This window comes from Callospermophilus lateralis, chromosome 7, assembly GCF_048772815.1.
Source record: "Callospermophilus lateralis isolate mCalLat2 chromosome 7, mCalLat2.hap1, whole genome shotgun sequence".
Lineage (NCBI taxonomy): Eukaryota > Metazoa > Chordata > Mammalia > Rodentia > Sciuridae > Callospermophilus > Callospermophilus lateralis.
Genome location: NC_135311.1, coordinates 94,399,291 through 94,424,310, shown reverse-complemented (window position 1 = coordinate 94,424,310; position 25,020 = coordinate 94,399,291). Strand labels below are relative to the sequence as shown.

Genomic DNA, 25,020 nt, shown 5'->3' with positions numbered 1-25,020 from the left:
CATCTGGCAGATCAGCACAGAAACTAAATGGATGGTTAAAGTACAATATTAACTAATGGTTAACAGTGGGACCACAGCCAGACAGATGGGGTTCAGATATTGATGATGCTACTTACCAAGGTTACTAGTCGGGTGACCTTGGACAAGTTTTCTCATCCATAAAGTAGGCCTAATAACAATATCTACATGGGATTGTTATGAGGCTTCGATCAGATAATGTGCAAAAAACACAGTTTAATTACCAACATATAATAGTTCTATATTTTTTATTTTTATAAAACAGTATAAAAATATTTTCACTGGCTAAATTTAATCAACAACACTGTATTTCATCTTCTAGGATGACACAAAGATCAAACAGTTACCTTCAAAATTTAAGAATATACAATATTTTTTAGGGGAAAATAAGCATAGGAAAGAAATATTTGAAGCACCCGAACAAATAAATACTTTTCTATTCATCATAGGATAAATTAATTTCACTGGGTTGATTGCTCATACATTACATTTCTGATAAATCAAGTTGAAAAAAGAACAAGGTGAAGAGAAAATAAGAAAAGCTCCACATTTAAGATTAACTATTAATTTCAGCCCATTTTCCACATCAAAATTTTTATCTTTTATATTAAAAATGGTCAATGGTGATCCAAATAAATGAGAAAAAAAAAAAAAAAACGTGATCTTGGATAACGGTAATAAAGAAAGCAAAGTCAAATGAGACTATAGGTACAAAATAACCTACCTTTGACACAAGGGCTCTCTGGGTAGCAAAACAGTGTTGCAGATAAACAGCACTTTGGTTACAGGCCATGCTATGTAGCAGTACTTTTAGCACTCCACCAAGAATGCTCTCTTTGGACTCTGTTACAGAAACTGTCTGCAATTTAGAAATAAATAAATAAACAGAATGGAGATATGCTTGTAATTTGGTCAGGGAGGTAAAATGTGTATAAAAAAACAAATTTTTATAAGATAAGAAAATAATAACAAGTAGGAGGACTTCAAGGAGAAACTGAGTAGGATTTGGATAATATAAGGAGGAAACAGGAAAAAGAATGGACAGAATTTAAATGAGAAGGAAAAAAAGAGAAGCACACATATAATAGTAAGAAACCATAAAGTATGTTCTAGGGAAATTTGTAAATAAATCTGGACTGACTTGAGATTTATGTAGAAAATAATTAGAATAAGGTTGAATACATGGAGTGGTGCCTATGGTAGAGAATTTCAGTTGTATGCCACGGCTATAGCAATTTTCTTTCTTTTTTAAACCATTTTCTTTCTTTTTTTTAATTGAGCCATATCCCCATACACTCAGCCCTTTATTGCATTTTACTTAGAGAAAAGATCTCACTGAATTGCTTAGGACCCCACTAAATTGCTGAGGCTGGCTTTGAACTTGCGACCCTCCTGCCTCAGCCTGCTAGGATTCTTTATTTAGGAACAGAAATCTTGGATTTTAGCTGGGAACTCTGAATCCAGCTACAGAGAAATGGGAAAAAGAGAAGTTTAATCCTTTTAGGTATGCCCTGCTGCACTGACTAAAATATAGATGTAAGGGCTAAAGACTGAAAAAGTGTTTTGAAATAGCTATCTTGGATTTATTATTTCTTCTGATTCTCTCTTTTTTTTTTTTACTTCAACTAATACAGTATCAAAACATAAGAGCTTCTACATCTGAAGAGTTTCCTATCCTTAGGCAATCAAGAAATACTGAATTTTTTATATTTTAAAAAATTTTAAGTAGGGCAATAATAAATAAACTAAGTAAAATATTTTAAGACGAATAATCTCATGGAAAGGTAGAGAATAGATTTAAAAGAATACAGAATGAGTATTAAGAAATAGGCAGTCATTGACATAGCTTTGAAATAAGAACCTGACAGAGTGGTGGTAGTTGAAAAGGAATGGAAGTAGAAGGTAAGAGGCATATTTACTAAAACAAATGAGAAATCTTGGCAATTGATTTAAATATTCAATCTTCTACTTGCTGGCTGTGTAATCAAGAGCAATCACTTAACATTTCCGTGGCTAACTATTCTCATCTACCATATGGGGATATTGATGATTTCAACTGCATGTTTCCATTTTGTACAGGGAATTGAGCCTAAAGGTGCTTAACCACCGAGCCACATCCCCATCCTTTTTGTATTTTATTTAGAGACAGGGTCTTGCTGAGTTACTTAGGGCCTCGCTAAATTGCTGAGGCTGGCTTTGAACTCATGATCCTCCTGCCTCAGCCTCCCAAGCTGCTGGGATTACAGGCATGCACCACTGCTTGGCTTGCATGAGTTTCTTGTAAGAACTCATGAGAGTTGATATTTGTAAGGTGCCTAAGACAGTATCTGACACAGAAAAAAATTAAATAAATGTCAACTGTAACTACTGACACTAATAGGATAAAACTGACTAGAAGGCTACTAATAGGACCAAATAATATAAATATATAAAAAGCTTAGCATGGTACAGTGGCACACACAAGGCTCAGGCAGGAGGATCACAAGTTAGAGGACAGCCTCAGCAACTTACTAAGGCTCTATGCAATTTAATGGAACCCTGTCTCAAAATAAAAAATAAGGGCTGGAGATGTAGGTCAGTGGCAAAGGGCCCTAGGTTCAATCTCCAGTACCAGAGAGAGGGGTGAGGGGAGGGAAGAAGACTCTGTGTAAATTAAAATCCTAGAACTCTCCTGTATGTAAGCATGGCTATGCATACAAGTTTAAGATAATGTGTAAGGATAACCAAACAACATAAGTACTCAGTGGTCATTTAGAAATGCAAGGTTAAGCTTTGAAGGGGAAAAAAAAGAGATACAGCTTTATAATCATCCTCAAAAAAATAAACATTGATACTGTGGCTGTAAGAAGAGATATAATTAATAGAGAATCAGACTGCTTAGAACTAAGTCTTTAGAAATTACTGATATTTAAATGAAGTTATACAACTCAATAACTACTTTCCTCCTAGCTTAATTTACCAAGTCTATACTTTAAATTCCCTCTTCTTTGTGTTCTTACCTGGACAACAATCTCTAATGTATCTAAAATGATTAGGTTTGCTTCAGTAGCCAGATTTCCATCAATTAGTGCTTCATGTTCAATCTCTGCTCTTGACCTAATATAAAATGGCATAAGAAATTATATTTATCTTCTTAAAAGCCATAACCCTAAAAGACTTTGAGGATGCATAAAAATGAAAATCTTGAAAACATTTTAAATATTTGTGTGGATAACAAAATTATTTAAAAAGGCAGTATTTTAAAAATGTTTTTGTTTTATCCTATGATTTGTTGACCATGCCAATACACATTCTCTTACCCTACTACAGAAGCACAATGACACTAAAAGTGTAAATATTTAAATATTTTTGTTTTAGCTTTCAAACATGCAATAAACGTGTAATTTCATTATGAAGCTTACTACACTGACTCTAGGTGGTGCTATGTGGATTTGTATTTAGGAATGCTTCCTGTAAAGCAGAAAACATTAAGAATTTATCTTGGCATTCCCAAAATTTTCAAAGTATTTATTCAGGACAAAAGTACTTATTATTTCTCAGGTTTCATCTAACTTTCTCCCAATTTTTTTATACAAATATGTTCATAAGGTAACTCTTCAGTGAGATGAGATAGAATCATACATTAGAAATAAAACTGAAAAAAATCTATGTGAAGTGATAGATATGCTAATTACTTTGTGGCAATCATTTCACAACTGCACACACATATATCAAAACATAATGTGGTACACTGTAAGTATGCTTATTTTAATTATTACTCAATAAAGTGGAAAAAGCAAATAAGGAAAATGAAAGTCATTTGATGCAACAAAGTGGTTTACTTGAATACTAACATTTATATAAATACCACTTAATGGAAATTAAAAATCAATAAAATTATTTATGGGTAAAGTTGACATTTTTAAGTAGCAACAGATAGAACCTATGTATTAAAGTGGATAAACAACACATAAAACAAAAGTAAAAGGACATACTAAATGCTAACTTTTTGAAGTTCTTAGGTCTGTAATTGTTTTGTGTCTTCACTATTAGCACTAAACCACTAAAGAAAATGCTTCATGAATTTAATGTTTTACAAATTCAGGAAAATATTAAATACTAATATTTAATTTAAATATTAAATATTTAATATTTAAAATATTAGCTCAGTAGCAGAGTGCAAGTTTAGAAGGCATTCGAATAAAACACAAAATAAAATACAACCATCATCAGAATTAAATTAGAAAAGAAAATATTTAATGTTGACACTTAAAATTTCCAGTGAGACTACATAAAGAAACACAACAAGACAGTTTAAGCAATAAAAAAAAAAAAAAAAAACAATTAAGAAAACACCCAAAAAGTCTTTCTCAAACCAGAGAAGAGAAGCTGAGAGAATAAGTTACACAAATGAAAAAATAAAAGTAACACATTAATAATGCCTGGCTGCTTGTGACTTCTGAAAACAACAATACATGGAAAAGCAACCAGAAAAATGGACTTGGCAGACAGAGAAGTTGAGGAAAATACACTCAAACCTGAAGAGTTCTCACATATTTATATTACATTTAGTCTCTGATCATTTGAAACTTTCATATATATATATATATATGATACTGATACTGTTATTTCTCTCTCTGCAGGCTCTTACACCGCCTTGTTTCCTGTGTTTTGTGATTTTACTGTCTGTAAGAAAAAATTTCTGGAAGTTTATTTATGAGAATATTCTGAGGCTTGGGCTACAAATGGGGTGACCCACCCTCCTGCTTTGCCTTGGAAGATCAGTGCTAAAACTGGGGGGAACCTGGATGAGTAAGTCAGCTTATTTTTTGGGTTAGCCAAGCTAATTGAGGACTAGCAATTACGAATTCTCAGGTAAAAAAATTTAGGCCCCTCTATGCCAGACTTCCAGCTAGGGAAGTCTCATCACAATCCTCTGGGTGGTAAAAAGGGTTGGGTGGTAGCTCAGTGGTAGAGTGCTTGCCTTGCATGCATGAGGCCCTGGGTTTGGTCCCCAGCACCACATTAAAAAATAAATAAATAAAATAAATGTATTTTTAAAAAGGCGGGGGTCGTCCAGTCTAAGTGCATTTCTACTTATTTTCAGCAGTGGAATCGATGTCACTAGTTTGCTTGCATGCTAGAAAGAAAAGATCTGCATTATTTTTGTCTTTCTTTAATTTTATTCTAAGATCCAAGAGGGCAAATATTCATTTTGTAACTCTTTGCAATACTTGAAATTTTTAATTTAGTGTGGCACCTAAAATTGTTCAGAAAATAGCTGCTCACTGCACTTTCCCCTTGGATTTGTTGGGGGAAATGGATTTTGAAATATATCACACATTTCGCTAAATATGTTCTAATCTAAAATTTAAAAATTAGATATATTATCTTTTGATATTTGAATGCCTAATAAACACAAAACTAAAATTAATCATTTTCCTCTTCCATTTGAAATTCAACAAGCCCATAAGAAATATAAATTAGAAAAAGTTATATTACTTGTCAAGCTTCTCTGTGTTTTGACGCCAATGAGTCATATCCTTTCTCCATCTCAGATTTTCTTGACTTCCAAAGGCACTTCCAGATGGGCTTCTCTCTGTCAAATAAATTTCAAAACCAATTTAAAAATGATATTTCCGTTGAATCACATCTACTTATATCTGTAAACATGTAAGAAATGCTGCAGGTCATTAATTTTGTACATAGCCATTTTATCCTTAGTACAAGTGAAAAAACCTCCAACAATGATGTTTTTTATTTGACACCTTCAAAATAGTTACAAAAGAAATGTTTTCTACATGGGATATTTCTTTTAAAAATCACTCTTTTAAATAAACAAAGGTTCTAACAATGCTTCTCCCCCGAGACTTTGCATGATAGGATCTTTCTTCCTACCACTTCCCCTCACTTGCCTCATTACAGTTTTCTTGCTTTCTTTCCTATTCCCTATTAGCATGTATAGTCTCATGTACTCCTGATTTAGGACCTCAATAACAGCTGTTGTTCCTTTTACCTGATTGCTTTTCTCAGAATTTTCACAAATCATTCATCATTTTTTCAGAAAAGTCTCCCGCTACTCTCCAACACTTCCTTTCTCTTATTTGTTTTATTCCTTTCCATAGCACGTATAACTACAACAATATAAGATACTTAAGAACAGAAATGATATCTATTTTGTACAGCATTTTATGCCCATGTTGATAAAGTGTCTGGCACATATTGAATGCTCAATAAGTTTCTGTTCAATAAATAAACAAAACAGAAAGAATTCTTTATTACTTCCCTTGGTCTACATAAGGCGGGAAAAGAGGAGGGGTGGGGGGCGTTCTCTGGAGAGGTTTCTAGATTTGAAGGAAGACTAGAATATTATGGGCTCTTTTAAGGGATAGTACAAATTATTCATAAAAATCCATCAGAAGTGGAGAAGGCATTGTGAATTGTGGAGAAATATACAACATACTTTAAAGGAATCAGTATGATTTTAAGCTTTCAACCAGAACATTAATGATCTTTTTTGAAAAAGATACTTTAAATTGGTTGAGAGGATGGAAGATTAATCAAAGTGAAAATTCATAGTTCAAACTGAAATTTAAAAAATAAAAAAAAACAATTACCATTTGCCAAATGATAAAAGTCTATGCACTTTCCTATTTTCTTCCCTTTCCTTTCTTCCCTTCTTTTCCCTTTTTATTTAAAAATCTCTATCTTTGAGAAATTTTGTAAAAGAAAACAAAATACATGCTTATAATAAGGTAGCTAGAAAAATAAATGCATGTAATCTATTTACATTTCTATCATTTTCTTTTTCCCCCAAGAAATTATCTCTCTCTTCCTTAGGTGACATAGTTTAGATGTCCAAAGGTAAATAAGAAAAATAAAAGCTTTATTTTTTTAACACAAGAAAAACTTTAATTTTTACATTCAAACAATAGTAGTTGTACTCAGGCCCACAGGTTTAAAAAAAAAAAAAAAACAATATAAGATAAGAGTTAATAGTCCCAATCTCTAGAAAAATACACCTTAAAAAAGAGGGGTGGTAAACACAAAGAATACTAATTGGAAACCAAAAGATTCTGCTTCTGTTACTTAGTTTTATGACCTCAGGCAAGTTATTTGGGTTAAGAAAATAAAACTATTCACTGGGTTTTGATAATAGTTAAATGACCTAAGTAAATATAAATTTTCATACACTTTTAGAGTGTAATACAGAAAAAATAAGTTTAAAAAAACCCTCAAAGGTCCACTGTTACTATATATAACTCAAGTGAAAAAATGATGCTCTATCAATTCCTTCGTAGGCAAAGACTGTGTCTTAGTCATTATTAAATTCCAAACACACACAGCATACAAAAGCTACTTAAATAAATGATCACTACGCTAATATCCTGCCTGCAAACTACAATTACAAGATATTAATTGAAATAAGCATTCATGTTTTATGTTTACAAATATATTCTGTGATGCTAGCATGTGTTATGTACATAGATGACTAGGCCATGCCCCTGACATTCAGGAACTCTTAACAAAACAATATTATTATTTGTATATCACTTCAGAATTTACAAAATGTTTACACATATATGATCACTACAAAGGTGGTAAGATCAATTAGTTACACCAGTTAGTTAGTTAGTTGTACAGTATTTTATGCCCACATTGATAAAATGTCTGGCACATATTGAGAGCTCAATAAGTTTCTGTTCAATAAATAAACAAAACAGAAAGAATTCTTTATTACTGTAGTTAGTTAGTCAGTTAGTTGCACCTTCTACATTCTCAAAACAATCACAAGGAGATGAAGGAAGATGGGGATTAAGTGACATGGACAAAGATATACGCTAATAGGTAGCAGATCTGGGATTAGAAATAGACTTGGAATGCTACTAAATTGTATTTTCTCCTTGATGGGCAATATTTTTGCCTTCAAAACAGGGTATTTTAATGCACTGTGAAAACTAGAACACTTTCTAACAGTAAGAAGGGATGTGGCATAGAAGGAACCCTAATGTAAATTATGGATTCTGGATGATGATGTGTCAATGTAGATTCACTAACTGTAACAACTGTGCCACTCAGGTGGGGGTGCTGATAATGGGGGAAGCTATGCATGTGCCTTGACAGAGGGTATATGGGAAATCTCTGTACCTTATGTTCAATTTTATTGTGAATCTAAAACTACTTAAAAAAGAAGAGTCAATTTTAACAAGGAGTGGAAACGATATAATAATAATCACACAAGGGCAACAGGCATAAACTGAGATAAGCCAGAGCAAACTGGAAATTATGTTTACACTCTGTAAATCAGGATTCTAACTTGAATTCCTACAGAAAAATAATTACCCATGTTAATTCAAAATTACATTTAAAATGATCTTTAAGAAAGCATAGGATTATCATTGGTGACTTCAAACAAGATGATTATAATATGTAATTAAAAGAAATGAAAATAACCCTCACCAGAAGGAGAAGATACTGGGTACATACCAAGCTGTCCTCGGCTTCGGCGCACCATTTCTTGCCTTGCACCTATACTCCCAAGAATAGCTTCTTCAAGCTTTGCTCTCATATCTTTTGATTTCTTAAAGGTCAAACTATTCATTCTTTCAAACACCTTTTTCCCCTAAACATTGAAAAGAAAAGGTATTGAGAAAAATTTCTTCTTTCTTTACCACATTATTTTTCCTTTCTTGTTGTCTGCAATGGTATAATCACCACTTACTTTGTACTCAAAACAAGATACACAGAGATAAAGCAAGTCTAATAGCCGGTTCAGCTGCAGGACGGAGAGGTCTGTAAACCACTTTTGTAGAACTGTTTCATCTGCATTCTTGAGAACCCAAAGTAGACAGATCAAAAGGCTCCGACTTGATTCTGCAGAAAAGGTAGTATGTTGCCTGCCACTCTGAAAACAAAGAGAAGTAGAATGATATTGACAGACCAATGACCATTTCTTATCCTTTTGGTTGTCAATTGTTTTCTTCTAAAAATAGTAAAACAAAGAGAAGTAGAATGATATTGACAGACCAATGACCATTTCTTATCCTTTTGGTTGTCAATTGTTTTCTTCTAAAAATAGTAAAACAAAAATTGCTTAAAAACAAGAGATTTTAAAAGATCCATTTGATTTAGATAACACATAAAACAATCATACTGAACTTTAAAGTTAAGTATTGAAGTTTAATGAACTTTTCCTGGCATTAAAAGTTTGTTTTAGTCACTGGCAAGACTGTCAGCAGGGAATTTTTAAAATGTTATAATAGAAGACATAAAGGGAAAATGTTGATTATTAAAAACTAAAAGAAGATATCATGAAATAGCAGGCATGATGAAAATAAAAGAAAAAAGCAACTTACTTGGATTAAGCAAGAGATGTTAAGAATAGAAAGTCATAACAAAATCATATTCGTGAAGGTTAGAAGACCACTGTTATCTAGGACCATTGACATAAAGGGGAAAAGTCTTAGAGTGTACCAAAGTAAAATGCTATTTTTTACTCATGGCAGATAAAGTTGAAATGCTATATTCAATGTTTAATCTGCAACAGTATATGGAATGTGAAATACTAAAAATAAGAACATTTACAGTAACATTAACCGCAAAACTTACTAAGCACTCCACAAACATTAATTTACTTCCACAATTATATTAACAAGCAAGTTGTATCAATTTTACAGATAATATAAAATGACAATGAAAATGATAAAAATAAAAAATTGAAATGTGCTAGACACTATGCTATCACTTTTTCTTATATAACTCACAATAATCTTTATAATAATAACTTCTCATTTCTGGTTTACAGGTAAGAAAACTGAAGGCTACTGGTTAAATAATTTGCCCTAAATCACAAACCACAAAAAGTAAGATTTTAGTTAACCAGATTCCAAAGTCTACACTCCTCATCTTTATATCACGTTCTAATATTTGGTTGATAAATATACTAAATAATAATGGGAAATCAATGAAAGGGATGTTGAGAGGAAAGACCTTGGAAAACTGAACATACTTAAATGGCAGGGTCATGATTTTAACTACCTTCCAGATCTTCTCTCGACTCTGCATGATAATGGTAGCAGCTAATACTTTCATAATACTTACTTTGGCTTTAGGTAATATAGTAAACACTTTATACATAGTAATTTACTTATCCCTTACAGTAGTAGAAAAATATTATTATCAGAGAAAAATATTATTATCCCATCTTACAGCAAGAAAACTGAGCCTTCAGGAGTGTTATGTAATCAACAGTGAGACTGGTATTCAAATGCAGAAAATGTGGCTCTAGAGTCCAAGCTCTTATTCACTATGTCTACTCTCTTTCATGTATTCAAGCACATATAAGTGAATTCACCTACATAAATTAACTTAACCACTATGCTGTGCTTCCTGATCTAGGTACAAATAACTGATCTAGGTACAAATAACTTTGAATCTCATCCAAAATCTACAATCTTTCTCATAAGAAAATATTCATTTTTTAATAGTAGATACCTTTTATAAATAAACTTTCAGATATGCAACAATGCACTGAATTTTCAAGTACCTACTATTTAGAAATGCAACTGAAAAATTATTCTGAACTTTACCAACAGGCACACATTGACATTTCTTATACCCCATATAAACTGCCAACAACATTGTGACAAAATTGAAAGGAAGTTAAAGAAACGAAAAAACTCAATATTGTAACAATGTCAGTTTTTTCTAAAATTTCTATAGGATCAATGCAATCCTAATCAAAACCCCAGTCAGGAAATCTGATAAACTGATTTTTAAAATTTAACAGGGGAGGGCTGGGATTGTGGCTCAGTGGTAGAGTACTCGCCTAGCATGTGTGAAGCACTGGGTGTGATCCTCAGCACCACATAAAAATAAATAAATAAAATAAAGGCATTGTGTCCATCTATAACTAAAAAAAATTTTTTTTTTTAAATCTTAAGGGGAAGAGCAGAAGCCAATAATATGTAAGTCACTTTGGAAAAAGAACCAGGTGGAATGATAGCGGGTAGGGGAGATAAATTTGCTCTACCAGATAGGAATGCTGCTAAAATGAGAATGATAAGGTCAGTGATTTTGGCATATGGACAGACAAATAATCTAACAGAGAACAAAAAGAATGTCCTATGCATATTTGAAAATATGATCTATGACAAAGCTAAAACTGTGGATCCGTGGTGAAAGAATGAACAGTTTAATAATATTGAGATAAATGATTTCCCTGGTGGGAAAAAAAAAAAAGTGGATTCTGACCTTGCACCATTCTATCAAAACTAAATTCCAGATAAAGAAGAAAATTAAATGCAAAAGGCAAAAACTTCAAATTTTAGAAGGAATACACTATGATTCCACTCCTGGGTACACACCCTAGTGAAACCTTTTGATATCGTTGTTTGTAATAGTCAAAAAGTGCAAACACCATAAACTTCCTTTGAGATAGAATATATAATGTATAATACTTTCATATAATAGATTACAAACTGCAGTGGTATATATCAACATGAATGCCTCTCATATAGTGATAAGAAATTAAGTCATAGAATTATTCATAGTATATAGTCATAAAAAGGATAAAAATCATGTAAAGGTGAACAAAATATTATTTTGGTATATTACTAAAAACATTACCTCAAAGGTTCATGTGTTGGAAGCCTGATCTTCAATGTGGCAACGTTAAAAATTGATGGGACCTTTAAGACTCGGAGCCTAGAGGAAATCATTACTGATCCCTCTCTGGTCTCTCTAACTTCCTGCCTCACCATGTGTTCTCTCCCTCTCCAAAGACCTCTGCCATAATGATATGTGCCAAGTGGTACCTTAGCCAAGATGGTCTTCACCAGAGCTGAAACTGATAAGAGCTGCCTGATCTTGGATCTTCAGTCTCCAAAACTGTGAGCTAAATAAACCTCTTTCCTTTCTAAATTACTCATTTCACATGTTTCATTCTAACAGAAAACAGACCAAAAGAGAAAATAAAAAAAGGTGGCAAAACTATAAAGAAAAACAAGGAGGGACTTCTGTTTTGGACAATGCTGAACACGGTAAATCAAACCCTCATCTAACTAAAAATAATCAAGCTTGAAAGTATAAAAAGATTTTTTGGGGGGTGAGGGGGACAGAAGAAACAAACAGAACTTAGAAAACTGAGAAAAATTTACACAATAACCATATTAAGACCTCAATGTTTTGGTTTAATGTAATATCAGGTATAGTAAAGAAAAGAATTATTTAACTAGAATATAGATTAAGCAAAAAGATGGATTATACAGAAGAAGAGAAAGACAAAGAGAATATGATAAAAAGGATTAGCATATGACTGGAATACAAAGAGAGGAGAAACAGAATGGAGAAGAGGCCATTAAATTTAGACAGTTAGTAGCTGAGAATTTTAAAGAACTGAAAAAAAAATTTGAATCAGATTAAAAAAATAAACTCATAAAGTACAAATCAGGATAAATATAAGAAATTAAACAATTCAACACAGTGAATTCACAGAAAACCATTCTTAGAAGAATATCATAAAGCAGCAACAGAAAAAACAGATTATCTTCAAGGAGGCAAGTTAGGTCACAGCTGACTTATCAACAGCAGCAATGGAAATGGGAAGACAGTGGAAGCAATGTTCTCAGCTTGCATAAATAAACTAGAATACTCAGATTCTATTTTTTAATCTAAAAAATGAAAGTCAAATAAAACCATATTTCTAATAAGCACCGAGATAGTTTATCACAGGCAAACCCACAGCATAGAAAATTCTAAAGGATATATTTCACAATGAGGAAAAATGATCTCATATAGAAGATCAGGAATTCATAAAAGAACAAAGAACAAAAAACATGGTGAACACACATGCAAATATAAATAATAACTGGCTCTATATAGCCGTAGTGATAATGATAATTTTAATAATACTTCCATGAGAACTATAATGATATTTATAAATAAAAATGCATGAAAATTATTTTAAATTGGGAGAGAGGTAAGTAGAGTCAACCTGTTCTAAGATCCTTCTTTTCACTAATGGGAAAATAAAGATACGATTAATATTATATTTGGTAATTTAAAAGAATAACATGATTTATAATGTAATCACAAAAAGAAAAGACACAGATTGTATAACTTTCAAATGAGTAGGGAGAAGCAGGTGGCATGGGGAGAAAATGAGGGAAAAAATCCAATAGAAGTCCATAAATGAGACAAAAAACCATAATAGGTGAAACAATATAAATTAAAAAGAAAAAGCTAAGTGCATTAAATTTAATTATACTAAATATAATAATTAAAAACTTTAGTGAAAGGGAATGATTACCAGGCCACATTTTTAAAAATATAAGACAAAATCTAACTATGCTATTTATAAGATACATTTTACATATGATACAAGTATATTGAAAGAATAAGGATAAAAAAACTTACGACATTTATAAACACTAGGCAAAAGAAACCAAGATTAACTATACTTTTTTAAAAAGCATTATACATGTTGAAAAAAGGTACAATTCACCGAAAATATACAATAATTTAAATTTTTGAATACCTCATAATCAGGCCACAAAAGAAACAAAAATCTGATGGAACAAGGAGAAATGACTGAACTGAAATTGTAATGGGGTATTAGAATAGCAGACAAAACTCAAAAAAGGCTAAGAAGATTGAAATGGGGAGTAACAGAAATATACAGAAAACTGTGATTAAAAATTGAAGAACATTCGTCCATTTTGATATATTTTTAAAAATTAACCATGTATTATACATAAAATCAATTGCCCAAAACATAACAAACTAATTAAAACCACACATTAAGTTAAGTCCTCTTTGAGAATCCAATTAGGCCAAAAATCACCAATTTTTACAACTAGAAATTTAAAAACATAATAAACAATTCAAAAGAGAGGATCAAGAACATCCCCAAACTGGTACTAAAGATACACTCCAAATTTCTGAAGAGATGATTAAGATAAGAAAGGTACGAAAAACTAGTCACAGAAATGAAAGGGTTTATTTACATCTACTACAGATGGTATGGACAGTAAATACCATACAAGATATTTAGAACAACTTTATATGCTAAGAAATTTGAATAATTTTTCCATTAGAATAAAATTTACAAAAACTAGTATAAGGAGACAGGAAACTTGAACAGTCTTATAGTTGTGAAAGAAATTAAATCATAATTTAAAAACTTTCAAAAAACTACAGGCACAGATGGTTTCTCCCACAAGTTCTCCAAATATTTCAGGAAGAAATAATTCTAATCTTAAACAAGTACTTGCAAAGAACAGAGTAAAAAGAGGAAACTCTAGCTCATTTTAATTGGTTAACCTAACTTTGAGTTCAAATTTTAAAAGAACATTATGAGAAAGAAAAGTTACAGGCAATCTTACTTATAAACATAAATATATAAATCCTAAATAAAATACCAGCAAGCCAAATATACTAATATACAACCATGAAAAAGCTGAATTTAATTCAGGATTTCAAGGTTGGCTTAATAATAGAAAGACAAGCAGACCACATTAAAAGATTAAATGCAAAATAAATAAGCATGTCAACACATAAAATAAAAATTTTTGATAAAATTCAATGACTATTGAAGATTGAAAAATAAAGCTCTGGGCTATGGGTAGAGCTCAGTGACAGAGCATTGCCTACTATGTTATGAGGCCCTGGTTTGATCCCCAGCACTGCAAAGGACAAAGCAAAAAATAAACTCTTCATGAACTAGAGACAGAAGGGAATTTCCATAATACAATAGAGGGTATATTAAAAATACACACTTATGGAACATATATTTAAGAATGAAATGTTAAAAGCTTTCCTTTTAGGGATGCCAACTACTACAATTTCTATTAAATATTGTACTGTATGTCCTAGTCAGTACAATAAATTATGAAAAAGTCTGAAAGGAAGAAACTAAATTGCCATTATTCTTAGATAATATGATGGTATAAATAGAAAAATTTTATTAACATATTAGTAGCTTAGCAATTCTGATGTAAACAAAAATCACTGTATAAAAATCAGTATTGTTTCAACATAAAAGCAATCAAAAGTTAGAATAGAATTTTTTTAAAAAAGATGACAGATTATGTTTTTTCAAAAGATGACCATTAAAAGAAGATCAAGGACCAATATAAATCTATAAAATATAAAAGATGGGCTGAGTCTCTGAGGTGGAAATCATAAATTTATGTATTCACAGATATTAAATGTAACCTAAACAATAGGGAATCTAATATGTTCAAAATTAGGAGATTTGATATGTAAGAATATCCATTTTCTCCAAAAATTGATCCATAATGCAATATAATATTAACCAAAATCCCCCCAAAATTCATTGGGTTTTGTTAATTCTAATTCAGTGGAATTTTTACAAGCTGATTTTAAAATCTGTGCAGAAAAACAGAGGGTAAAAAATCAGCCAAGAATAATTTTTTCTTTAATGTTTAAGGAGTTTTCTACACTCTAAACTATATAGGGGCAGTACTTCAGAGCAATAAGGAAAACGTTCCTTTTTTTTTTTTTTCCAAAGGTGAATGGGAAAATATTCTTTCAATAAATGGTATGAGAGTATTTAGTATAATATGCTAAATAAATATATATTTGAACCTGGACTCCTCAAATTATATTATACATTAAAAAGTCAATTCCAGATAGATTTTGGAATTATATGTTAAAGGAAGAATAAAAAAAAAGCATTTAAAAAATAATCCAACAGAATACCTTCAAAATTTTGAAATGAGAAAAATGTTTTCCCTTTCTTTTTTTTTTGGATGGTGCTAGGGATTGAATGCAGGGCCTCACACATACCAGGCAAGTACTCTACCAATGCCCCCAAATTTCCTAAATAAGGGACAGAAAATAATTTGGGAAATTTAAAAAATTTTTTAAATTAGATGTTCTAATCTCCAAATTCACAATTTAGAGTATGATAACAGTCTTGGAGAATAACTATTTGAACCACTTATACTTGAAAATGGACTTGATCAAGAATATGTACATATACTCCTACAAATTCCTATAAAGAAGCAGACAACTCAACAGAAAATGGGGAAAAAAAACTTCTAGATACTTCAAAAGAGAAAATCTAAAAGGCCAACATACCCATGCAAAAGTGCATATTCTATAAACCACTGAGGAAAGGAAAGCTAAAATGAGATACAACTATAAATTACCATACTGGCAAAAACCAAAGTCTGACAATTCTAAGTACTGATGAATATGTAAAGTAATAGGACCTTACACTGCAAGTATAAATTGAAACAAACCCTTTGAAAAATAGTTGGGCATAATCTGGTATAGATGAAGATACTAGAGTCTAATCACTCTATCAAATCAACAAATTCCAGTCCTAGAGAATACCCTAAATAAATATGTATATATGCATAAATGATATATAAAAGAAAACCTATAAGATTGCTATTTATAATAACCCCAAATCACCTACTTATCTAGGAATGGATAAATAAACAAAATTATCTCAGAAAATGAAATATTATACAGAAATTAAAATCAGTGAAATATAGCTATAACTTATAACATGGATAAATATTAAAAACATAATGTAAATCTAAACTATGATATTTAAGAATTCAAACTTAACAAAACCATAAGCAAATCAAGCCATTATTTCATTAGTCAGGATAGTGGATGACTTGGGAGGGAAAGCTGTGGTTGGAAAAGAGCATACCAAAGATTTCTGAAAGATAGCCAATGTTCTCTTTTTTTGTCCACAGTGGTATTACAAAGTTGTTTTCTGATGTTTTGAAAACTTGCTCATTTTTGTTTCGTTTACTTTTCATAGTTAGACATGTAAAAAATGAAAAGTACGGTCAATAAAATGGAGAATAGTGGTCATTTTGAGAGAAAGGAAGAATGTAATTAAGGACAACAGACTGGGAACTTCAAAGGTATTCATGGCATTTTATTTCTTAGGATAACCATTGAGTACACTGCTGCTTTTTCTATTATTAGATTTTGTACATGCACTTTATAGCTTTCTATTGTATATAAAAAAATCACCAAAAACACAATTGACAAAAAAAAAAACTAATAAACTGAATTCACTAAAATTAAAAACTTTTGTACTTGAATATATCTGGCTACAACAATCTTGTTTATTTGTTTAAAAGGAAGTAAGCCTTTTATTGTCCCACAGAAAATGTTTGGGTATTTAGATTACTATATAATGACTTTTCTGTAAGTATCTTATATTATACAGTTTGTTAGTTTTAAGATTTAAGCATTCACATTTAGGGGTTGGGATTATGGCTCAGCGGTAGAGAACTTGCCTTGTATGTGCAAGGCCTTGGGTTTGATTCTCAGCACCAAATAAAAATAAATAAATAAAATAAAAGTGATAAAAAACCCACTAAGATTAACATAGAAAAATGTTTTTAAAAAACTTATTTAAAAAAAGAGTTCACATTTAGAAGGGGTGGGAAGGATAGTGGAATGATCGGACATTATTCCCTATGTACATGTATGACTGCACGACCGGGGTGATTCTGCATTGTATGGCCACAAGAATGAGAAGTTGGCTCCATTTGTGTAGAATGGGTCAAAATGCATTCTGCTGTCATGTATAACTAATTAGAACAAATAAATAAAATGAAAACAATAGATTTCACATTTATAGAAGTACAGTTAGGTTTGTTATCTTGAAAATTTTAAGGACTTTTGCGGCATCAGAAAGCATGCAGCTTGCCCTCTGACAGGCAGCTAGGTGGACATTCATGAGATAGAAGACTAAACATCTTATCAATGTCTTTTAAATTTTTTTTTAAGTTGTAGATGGATACAATACCTTTATTTTTATTTGTTTATTTTTACGTGGTGCTGAGGATCAAACCCAGTGCCTCACACATGAGAGACAAGCACTCTACCACTGAGCCACAACACTAGCCCCACATCTTATCAATTTTAATAAATTTCTGCAAACAAACAAACAGTCTCAAAACTTCTGCACTTCAAACAACACCATTAAGAAAGTGAAAAGATAATTCATGGAGACAAAAGTTTTGCAAATTAAATATCTGAAAAGGGATTTTATCTAGAATAAGGAACTTATTATAATGTAAAGAATAATACAATTTAAGACTCTGGAAAGACGTTTCTCCAAAGATAAATGAAAAATTTGCCACTGAACACAGGAAAAGGTGCTCAACATCATTAGAATTAGATCCTTAGGGAAACACAAAGCAAAACCACCATGAGATACCACTTCATATTCATTAAACATGACTATAATTGAGAAAACAAATAATTATGAGTGTTGGCGAGGATCTGGAGAAAAGGAGCTCACATGCATTGTTCGAGAGGATGAATACTGGTGCAGACACACTGGAAAAAAAGGATCTTAAAATTTTCTCAAAATGTTAAATGTAGAGATACCATGTTACCCAGCAAATTCACTCTTGGGTAGCTAAGAGAGATGAAAATATGTGTGCACACAGAGACATGTACACAAATGTTCACTATGAAATAGCATTATTTCTAGCAGCCTCAAAGTGGAGATGACCAAACTGTTCCCCAACTGACAAAGAGATATACAAAATTTTGGTATGTCAAGATAATGGAACACCATTTGGTAATAAAAAGAGAAAGAAGCTTTGATACATGCTATAACATGGATGAATGATCTGCAAAAGTATTATATTATGTTCAGTGAAAGAAGTCAAACACCCAAGATCACATGGTACCCAATTTCATTTACATGAAATACCCAGAATAGACAAATCTATATAAATAGGAAGTAGATTAGTCACTCTCTAATTTAGGGGTTGGGAAGAAATGGAGAATAACTGCTAATAGGTATAAGGATTCTTTTTAGGATGATTAAAATGTTCTGAAATTAATTTAAGTTGAAGGCTGCACAACTCTATAATAAACACCAAAATAGGTGAATTTTGAACATCTTAATAAAGCTATAAAAAGTTGTCAAGGAGGACAAATTTCATAAGTATTACTATATTTTTCTGAAAAAAAGTCATTTAAAACTTTTAGCACTTGAACTTGCTCTATTGGCAATTTGCCTCCTCTTGGTACACATACCCTTCTCTAGCAAGAAAACATATAGGGACATAGTAAATACCAATTTATAAAACAATGAAAAAGTATAAATCTTCACAGATTAAAAAATATTCTCAACTGCTCAAGTGACACTATATCATGGGGCTGATAAAGCATAAAAGCATGGATTTTAGAAATAAAGAAAATGAGCTATATAAAATAGGGCAATTTTCAATAATTCTAAATGACAAAAAACAGTTTTATCCCATAAAGCTTGATAAAATAGTATTTAAAACAATGTAGATATTCTGGGAGTTTTAATGTTTTAATTCAATAAATAAAGCTCAGAGTACTTCCGCATGAGCTAATACAACAATCTCTGTTAGTATGGGCACATCCTCAAAAATATCTTCCAGAAAAAAAATTCTGTAGGAGGACTGCTTTACCGTTGATGTGAGGAGAAAACTGCCAGGTCTTGTTAGCTGAGGGACTGATGTTCCTGCAATTGCCATGGCAACTGTTTGGCTTATCATGCTTCCACTCTCACTTTCATAATCATCAGTTGCTATACAAATTGGTCTTCCTCGTTGATTGTGAGTTTCTGAAGAAAAAAACATAGAACGAAACTGTTTAACTCAACTAACAGTTATTGAGGCCACTATTTCTTTTCCCTATTCTCCATCATTCTTTAAAAGAAAATACTTTTAACATATACAGTTGATTCTTGAACAATGCAAGTATATGAAAGTATAAAATATAAAATTATAAAAATGTATAAAGATGCAGACCTCCAGAATCAAAAATCCATATGTAACCTTTTTTTAACGTAAATTTTGACTTTTCAACAACTTACCTTCCAATAGCTTGCTGTTGACTAGAATCCTCACCAATAATATAAACAGTATACATATTCTGTATGTTATCTGCAGTTTATACAGTGAAAAATAGGCAAGGACCTTCAGAGATCTTTTTTTTACTGATACATAATTTATTGGCCAGGTGAACTGCTCACAGAGATTGATGATTGTCATACAGCATTTCCAGCAAATATTCACCACACTTGAATTCACTGCAACAGCAATAGTAGTCTAATATGTACTACAGTTAACTTTGTGCAGTTATGATTTAATACTGCATCTTTTTACATTTCTCTCAAATGTGAATGGCATCATGTATACTCTGTGTAAATTTTGATGAATTATATGTTTTATAATAGATCTGTGAATATTTTATGGTAATAACTGATAAAATAGACTATCATCTACATATATTTTATGCATTCATGACATCTGACTTTTTCTCATTTTTTTCAACATTTCTAGAGTATGTGGTCTGTTTTTTTGTATGATTGCAAATCTTATTTTTTTCAGGTTTTTAATTTAATTTTTATTTTTTTAATTTTTATTCTTTTTATTGGTTGTTCAAAACATTACAAAGCTCATGATATATCATCTTTCATACATTTGACTCAATTGGGTGATGAACTCCCATTTTTACCCCAAATATAAATTGCAGAATCACATCGGTTACACACTCACATTTTTACATAATGGCATATTAGTGACTATTGTATTCTGCTATCTTTCCTATCCTCTACTATCCCCCCACCCCTCCCCTCCCATCTTCCCTCTCTACCTCATCTGCTGTTGTTCAATTCTCTCCCTTGTTCCCCCCCTCACTTTCCCCTCACAACCTCTTATATGTAATTTTGTGTAACAATGAGGGTCTCCTACCATTTCCATATGCTTTCCCTTCTCTCTCCCTTTCTCTCCCCCCACTCGTCTTTGTTTAATGTTAATCTTTTCCTCATGCTCTTCCTCCCTGTTCTGTTCTTAGTTGCTCTCTTTATATCAAAGAAGACATTTGGCATTTGTTTTTTAAGGATTGGCTAGCTTCACTTAGCATAATCTGTTCTAATGCCATCCATTTCCCTGCAAATTCTATGATTTTGTCATTTTTTAGTGCTGCGTAATACTCCATTGTGTATAGATGCCACATTTTTTTTATCCATTCATCTATTGAAGGGCATCTAGGTTGGTTCCACAATCTAGCTATTGTGAATTGTGCCGCTATGATCATTGATGTGGCAGTATCCCTATAGTACGCTCTTTTAAGATCCTCAGGGAATAGTCCGAGAAGGGCGATAGCTGGGTCAAATGGTGGATCCATTCCCAGCTTTCCCAGGAATCTCCATACTGCTTTCCAAATTGGCCTCACCAATTTGCAGTCCCACCAGCAGTGTACAAGTGTACCCTTTTCCCCACATCCTCGCCAACACTTATTGTTGTTTGACTTTATAATGGCTGCCAATCTTACTGAAGTGAGATGGTATCTTAGGGTGGTTTTGATTTGCATTTCTCTGACTGCTAGAGATGGTGAGAATTTTTTCATGTACTTATTGATTGATTGTATGTCCTCCTCTGTGAAGTGTCTGTTCAGGTCCTTGGCCCATTTGTTAATTGGGTTATTTGTTATCTTATTGTTTAATTTTTTGAGTTCTTTGTATATTCTGGATATTAGGGCTCTATCTGAAGTGTGAGGGGTAAAAATTTGTTCCCAGGATGTAGGCTCTCTATTTACCTCTCTTATTGTTTCTCTTGCTGAGAAATAACTTTTTAGTTTAAGTAAGTCCCATTTGTTTATTCTTGTTATTAACTCTTGGGCTATGGGCGTCCTATTAAGGAATTTGGAGCCCGACCCCATAGTATGTAGATCGTAGCCAACTTTTTCTTCTATCAGATTATCAGTGTCTCTGATTTGATATCTAGCTCCTTGATCCATTTCAAGTTAACTTTCCAAATTGGAAATCTTTTAAAAAAACTCTTTTAAAATCTTTAAAAAAAAACTTAAAAAAAAAAAAATTTCTGCCTAAAGATGAACCCAGACACTCAAACCTGTTTTGTTAAATAGCCAAGTGATATTTATCATTAAGTTTACGATTTAAACATATTTTAAACATGAATTCATTTCTACAGTAATAATTTCTAACTTGTGGAGAACTTTAACTTCCTAGTTTTAAAAAAAAGATAAAATAATATAAACATTTCTACCTTCAAGTAAGGACATTCTTCAGAATTTAAGATCAATTTAAGATCAAAATACTGGGAAGATTATACTCAACTATTAGTCCCTTAAAGGCAAAGAGTTAGTTATCTTTGTTGTAGCATCATATGAAGTTCTTAATACACATCAGGTATTCAGAAAATGTTTTTGGTTTTATTAAATTGGGTATTCTTTATGAGACTAATTAATAGTTAAAATTTATTCACGGAAAATATTATTGCAACCAAAATTCTACATTTAAGTAAAGTCTAATTTAAGTAAAAATGTAAATATTTAAAGCAAGAGAAATAAAACCATATGGATTCTAGTTTTTAAGAAGCAGTTTAACTTCAACTTATTAACAGTGTTAATAATGAGCATAATTCTTGAAACTCAGGTGAATATTAATTTCCATTATGTACATATATGAATAAAGTTGACACTGAGAGCAGCAGAACATGTCAACTTTCCTTGTATCTTTTTAAAGATGTATAGTACATACTCACAAAAATAAACCTAAAAAGTAGGTATACATTGCTACAAAATTATTATTTTTATATTCATCCTATAAACTACTTACATGGATTTTATAGTGAATTCCCTTACACAGTCAAAAGTTTTTCAACAATATGGTTAAATATTTAACAGTGTATGTTTCCTTACCTTTGTTTTGCTAAAATAATCCTTGAGATATTTTCTAACACTTTTAGACACGAAGCTTTAAAATTTGTCTTAATCATATCAAGTACCTGTAAAATCATATAGCTGTGGTACAGTTTCCATGATAATACCAATCAGAGGTAGATACAACATGGCCACTCGGGCCTTTATCTGGGGGTCAGAGTACCGTGGGTCAGAGTCATGACTGGATAGTAAATTGTGTACCATATTGATGACTTTCTTATGCAATCCAAAGAGTCTATGTAAAAAGAAGAGATGAAGAAGAAGTAGTAGTAAGGTCACAGAGATTAGATAATATCTTTAAAACAAACTGTAAGTCATGGTACTAAATCAATTTTGTTCATTTCTTAACTTTGCCATTTATATGCATGTATTCCCTTTTAAAATAAATAAAACAATATGAAAGTATAAAAATGTATAAATTAAGAACTGGGGAAAAAGGAATTACTAAGCAAATTCACTTAGGAGTAAAACTGAACATTTTAACTCCTCATTAGTACATTTGAAAATTAAAAATTTTTAAGTGCACTTATAATATCATTTTTTTCAAAAAATAAATTTTAAATAGCTTTAAACTGTATTTCATCAAATCAGATCTTTTCCCATTTACCAAAAATAAATTCTTTCCTTTTTCTGAAAAAAGAATCTTCTACCTAATGGTCCATGTAATCCATAGAATGGTGTCTCTCTGACATCTCTAGTTAATAAGACTCCCGATCCCCCCTCAGTTTTCACTGAGCTAATACACTAGCAAGGGTAACTCTCCCTTTGTACATTCTTTGTCTCTTAGAGACACTTTGACTATGTAATCATCCTTATTAAAAATCAATCCATTCTAACTGGCCCTTAATGCTGCACTTAGCACCAGTTTTAGAACTCTCTCTTCTTAAGCCTCTTAACAAACTTGATTGAAGACCTTACCTATAACTTCTCTCTGTATCTTGGGAAAGAAGGACCATTCTAAAATTGCTCTGGCCAGATCTTTTACACATGCCCATGTTTACACTTACCAAAATCATATTTTCTTTTTGTCTCAGAAAACATTGTACCTTCTCTCAAAAAGTAATTTCTAAATATGGTCAATGAACTCCATCTTTCTGTAATAGCTTCAATGTTCCCCCTCATCAAGTTCTTTCCTTCTTTTTTCAAATAAGCCTTTTCAATATTGAAAAGGTTGTGATTTGATAGCAGGTAGTCCTAACACAGAGTCCTTGATCGTAAGCATTTTACATAACTGCATATGAAAGCTTCCTGGAGATTTCTTTCTTCTAGATTTTTATTCAGAAAATGTAGTTTTAAGCACTGTAAAGAACCACATCTAACAGACACATATATCTCAGTTCACATTCTCCAGTTTTCTGACATTTTATCATCTTACATTTTCTCTTCTCAGTATTTTTTTCTGATAGGGAATAACCTATCACCCAATCTCAAGGCTTAGATTCTAGAAATTTGCTTTCTGTTCTCCCCTTTTACTTCTTGTATCACCACAAAAGATTCTTAAACCTGGATAGATATTACTCATGTCTAAGCAACTATCAGACCTAGACTTCAACCTGCCTAAATTCTACCCGTCTGCTTTCTTGAAGCTTTTCCCTATGATTGTATAACTCAGTCACATTCAACTATTAAATATATATTTATGCAAGATCTGTAATGGTCCATTCTCAATGTTTAAGACATTGTCCTTATTTTTAAGGAATTCACTTTAGCCAGAGAGAAAGAGACACTAAAATAATAACAACAAAAATAATAATACAGGGGCTGGGGTTGTGGCTGGCTCAGTGGCACAGCGCTTGCCTGGCACGTACGTGTGAGGCACTGAGTTCAATCCTCAGCACCACATATAAATAAATAAAAAATAAAGGTACATCAACAACTAAAAAAATTTCTTTTTAAATAATAATACAAATGGTATAATCAAGAGTTAAGTCTTTTAATCTTCTAAAAAACTATGTACCATAAAATTAGCATTTAATCATAGTATATTCTTTTAGTTTTAATTTTCTAACTATATGAAAGTTTCTAAAGAGCAAATCTTTGGGTCTTGGGCTGTAGCTCAGCGGTAGAGCACTTGCCTTGTAAGTGTAAAGCACTGGGTTCAAACCTTGGCACCACATTAAAAAATAAATAAATAAAGATATTGTGTCCATCTACAACTTAAAACATATTTTTAAAAAAGAGCAAATCTTTAGTAAATTATAGAACATATTATGCCACTCAAGGAATTATTCTTGATTACTTAGAGAGCAGATACAGTACAAAGATTCCTCTCAATGATCTAGGATA

The 25,020-nt window shown here is 31.7% G+C and overlaps 1 protein-coding gene across 5 annotated transcripts in view; it reads right to left on the bottom strand.

Annotated features, from left to right (window-relative positions):
- Dock7 (dedicator of cytokinesis 7) overlaps window positions 1-25,020 on the bottom strand; it is a 210,206-nt gene that overhangs the window by 54,689 nt on the left and 130,497 nt on the right. For 3 of the 5 annotated variants that reach the window (XM_076860266.1, XM_076860264.1, XM_076860265.1), the window contains 7 exons: window positions 22,800-22,969; window positions 19,455-19,609; window positions 8,720-8,902; window positions 8,485-8,620; window positions 5,500-5,596; window positions 3,018-3,114; window positions 743-877 (listed from right to left, as the gene is read on the bottom strand). In XM_076860266.1, the coding sequence (XP_076716381.1) occupies window positions 743-877; window positions 3,018-3,114; window positions 5,500-5,596; window positions 8,485-8,620; window positions 8,720-8,902; window positions 19,455-19,609; window positions 22,800-22,969 (973 nt within the window). Of the gene's footprint in view, window positions 1-742; window positions 878-3,017; window positions 3,115-5,499; window positions 5,597-8,457; window positions 8,621-8,719; window positions 8,903-19,454; window positions 19,610-22,799; window positions 22,970-25,020 lie in introns of all 5 variants that reach the window. The other 2 variants (XM_076860262.1, XM_076860263.1) reach the window with 1 other exon arrangement.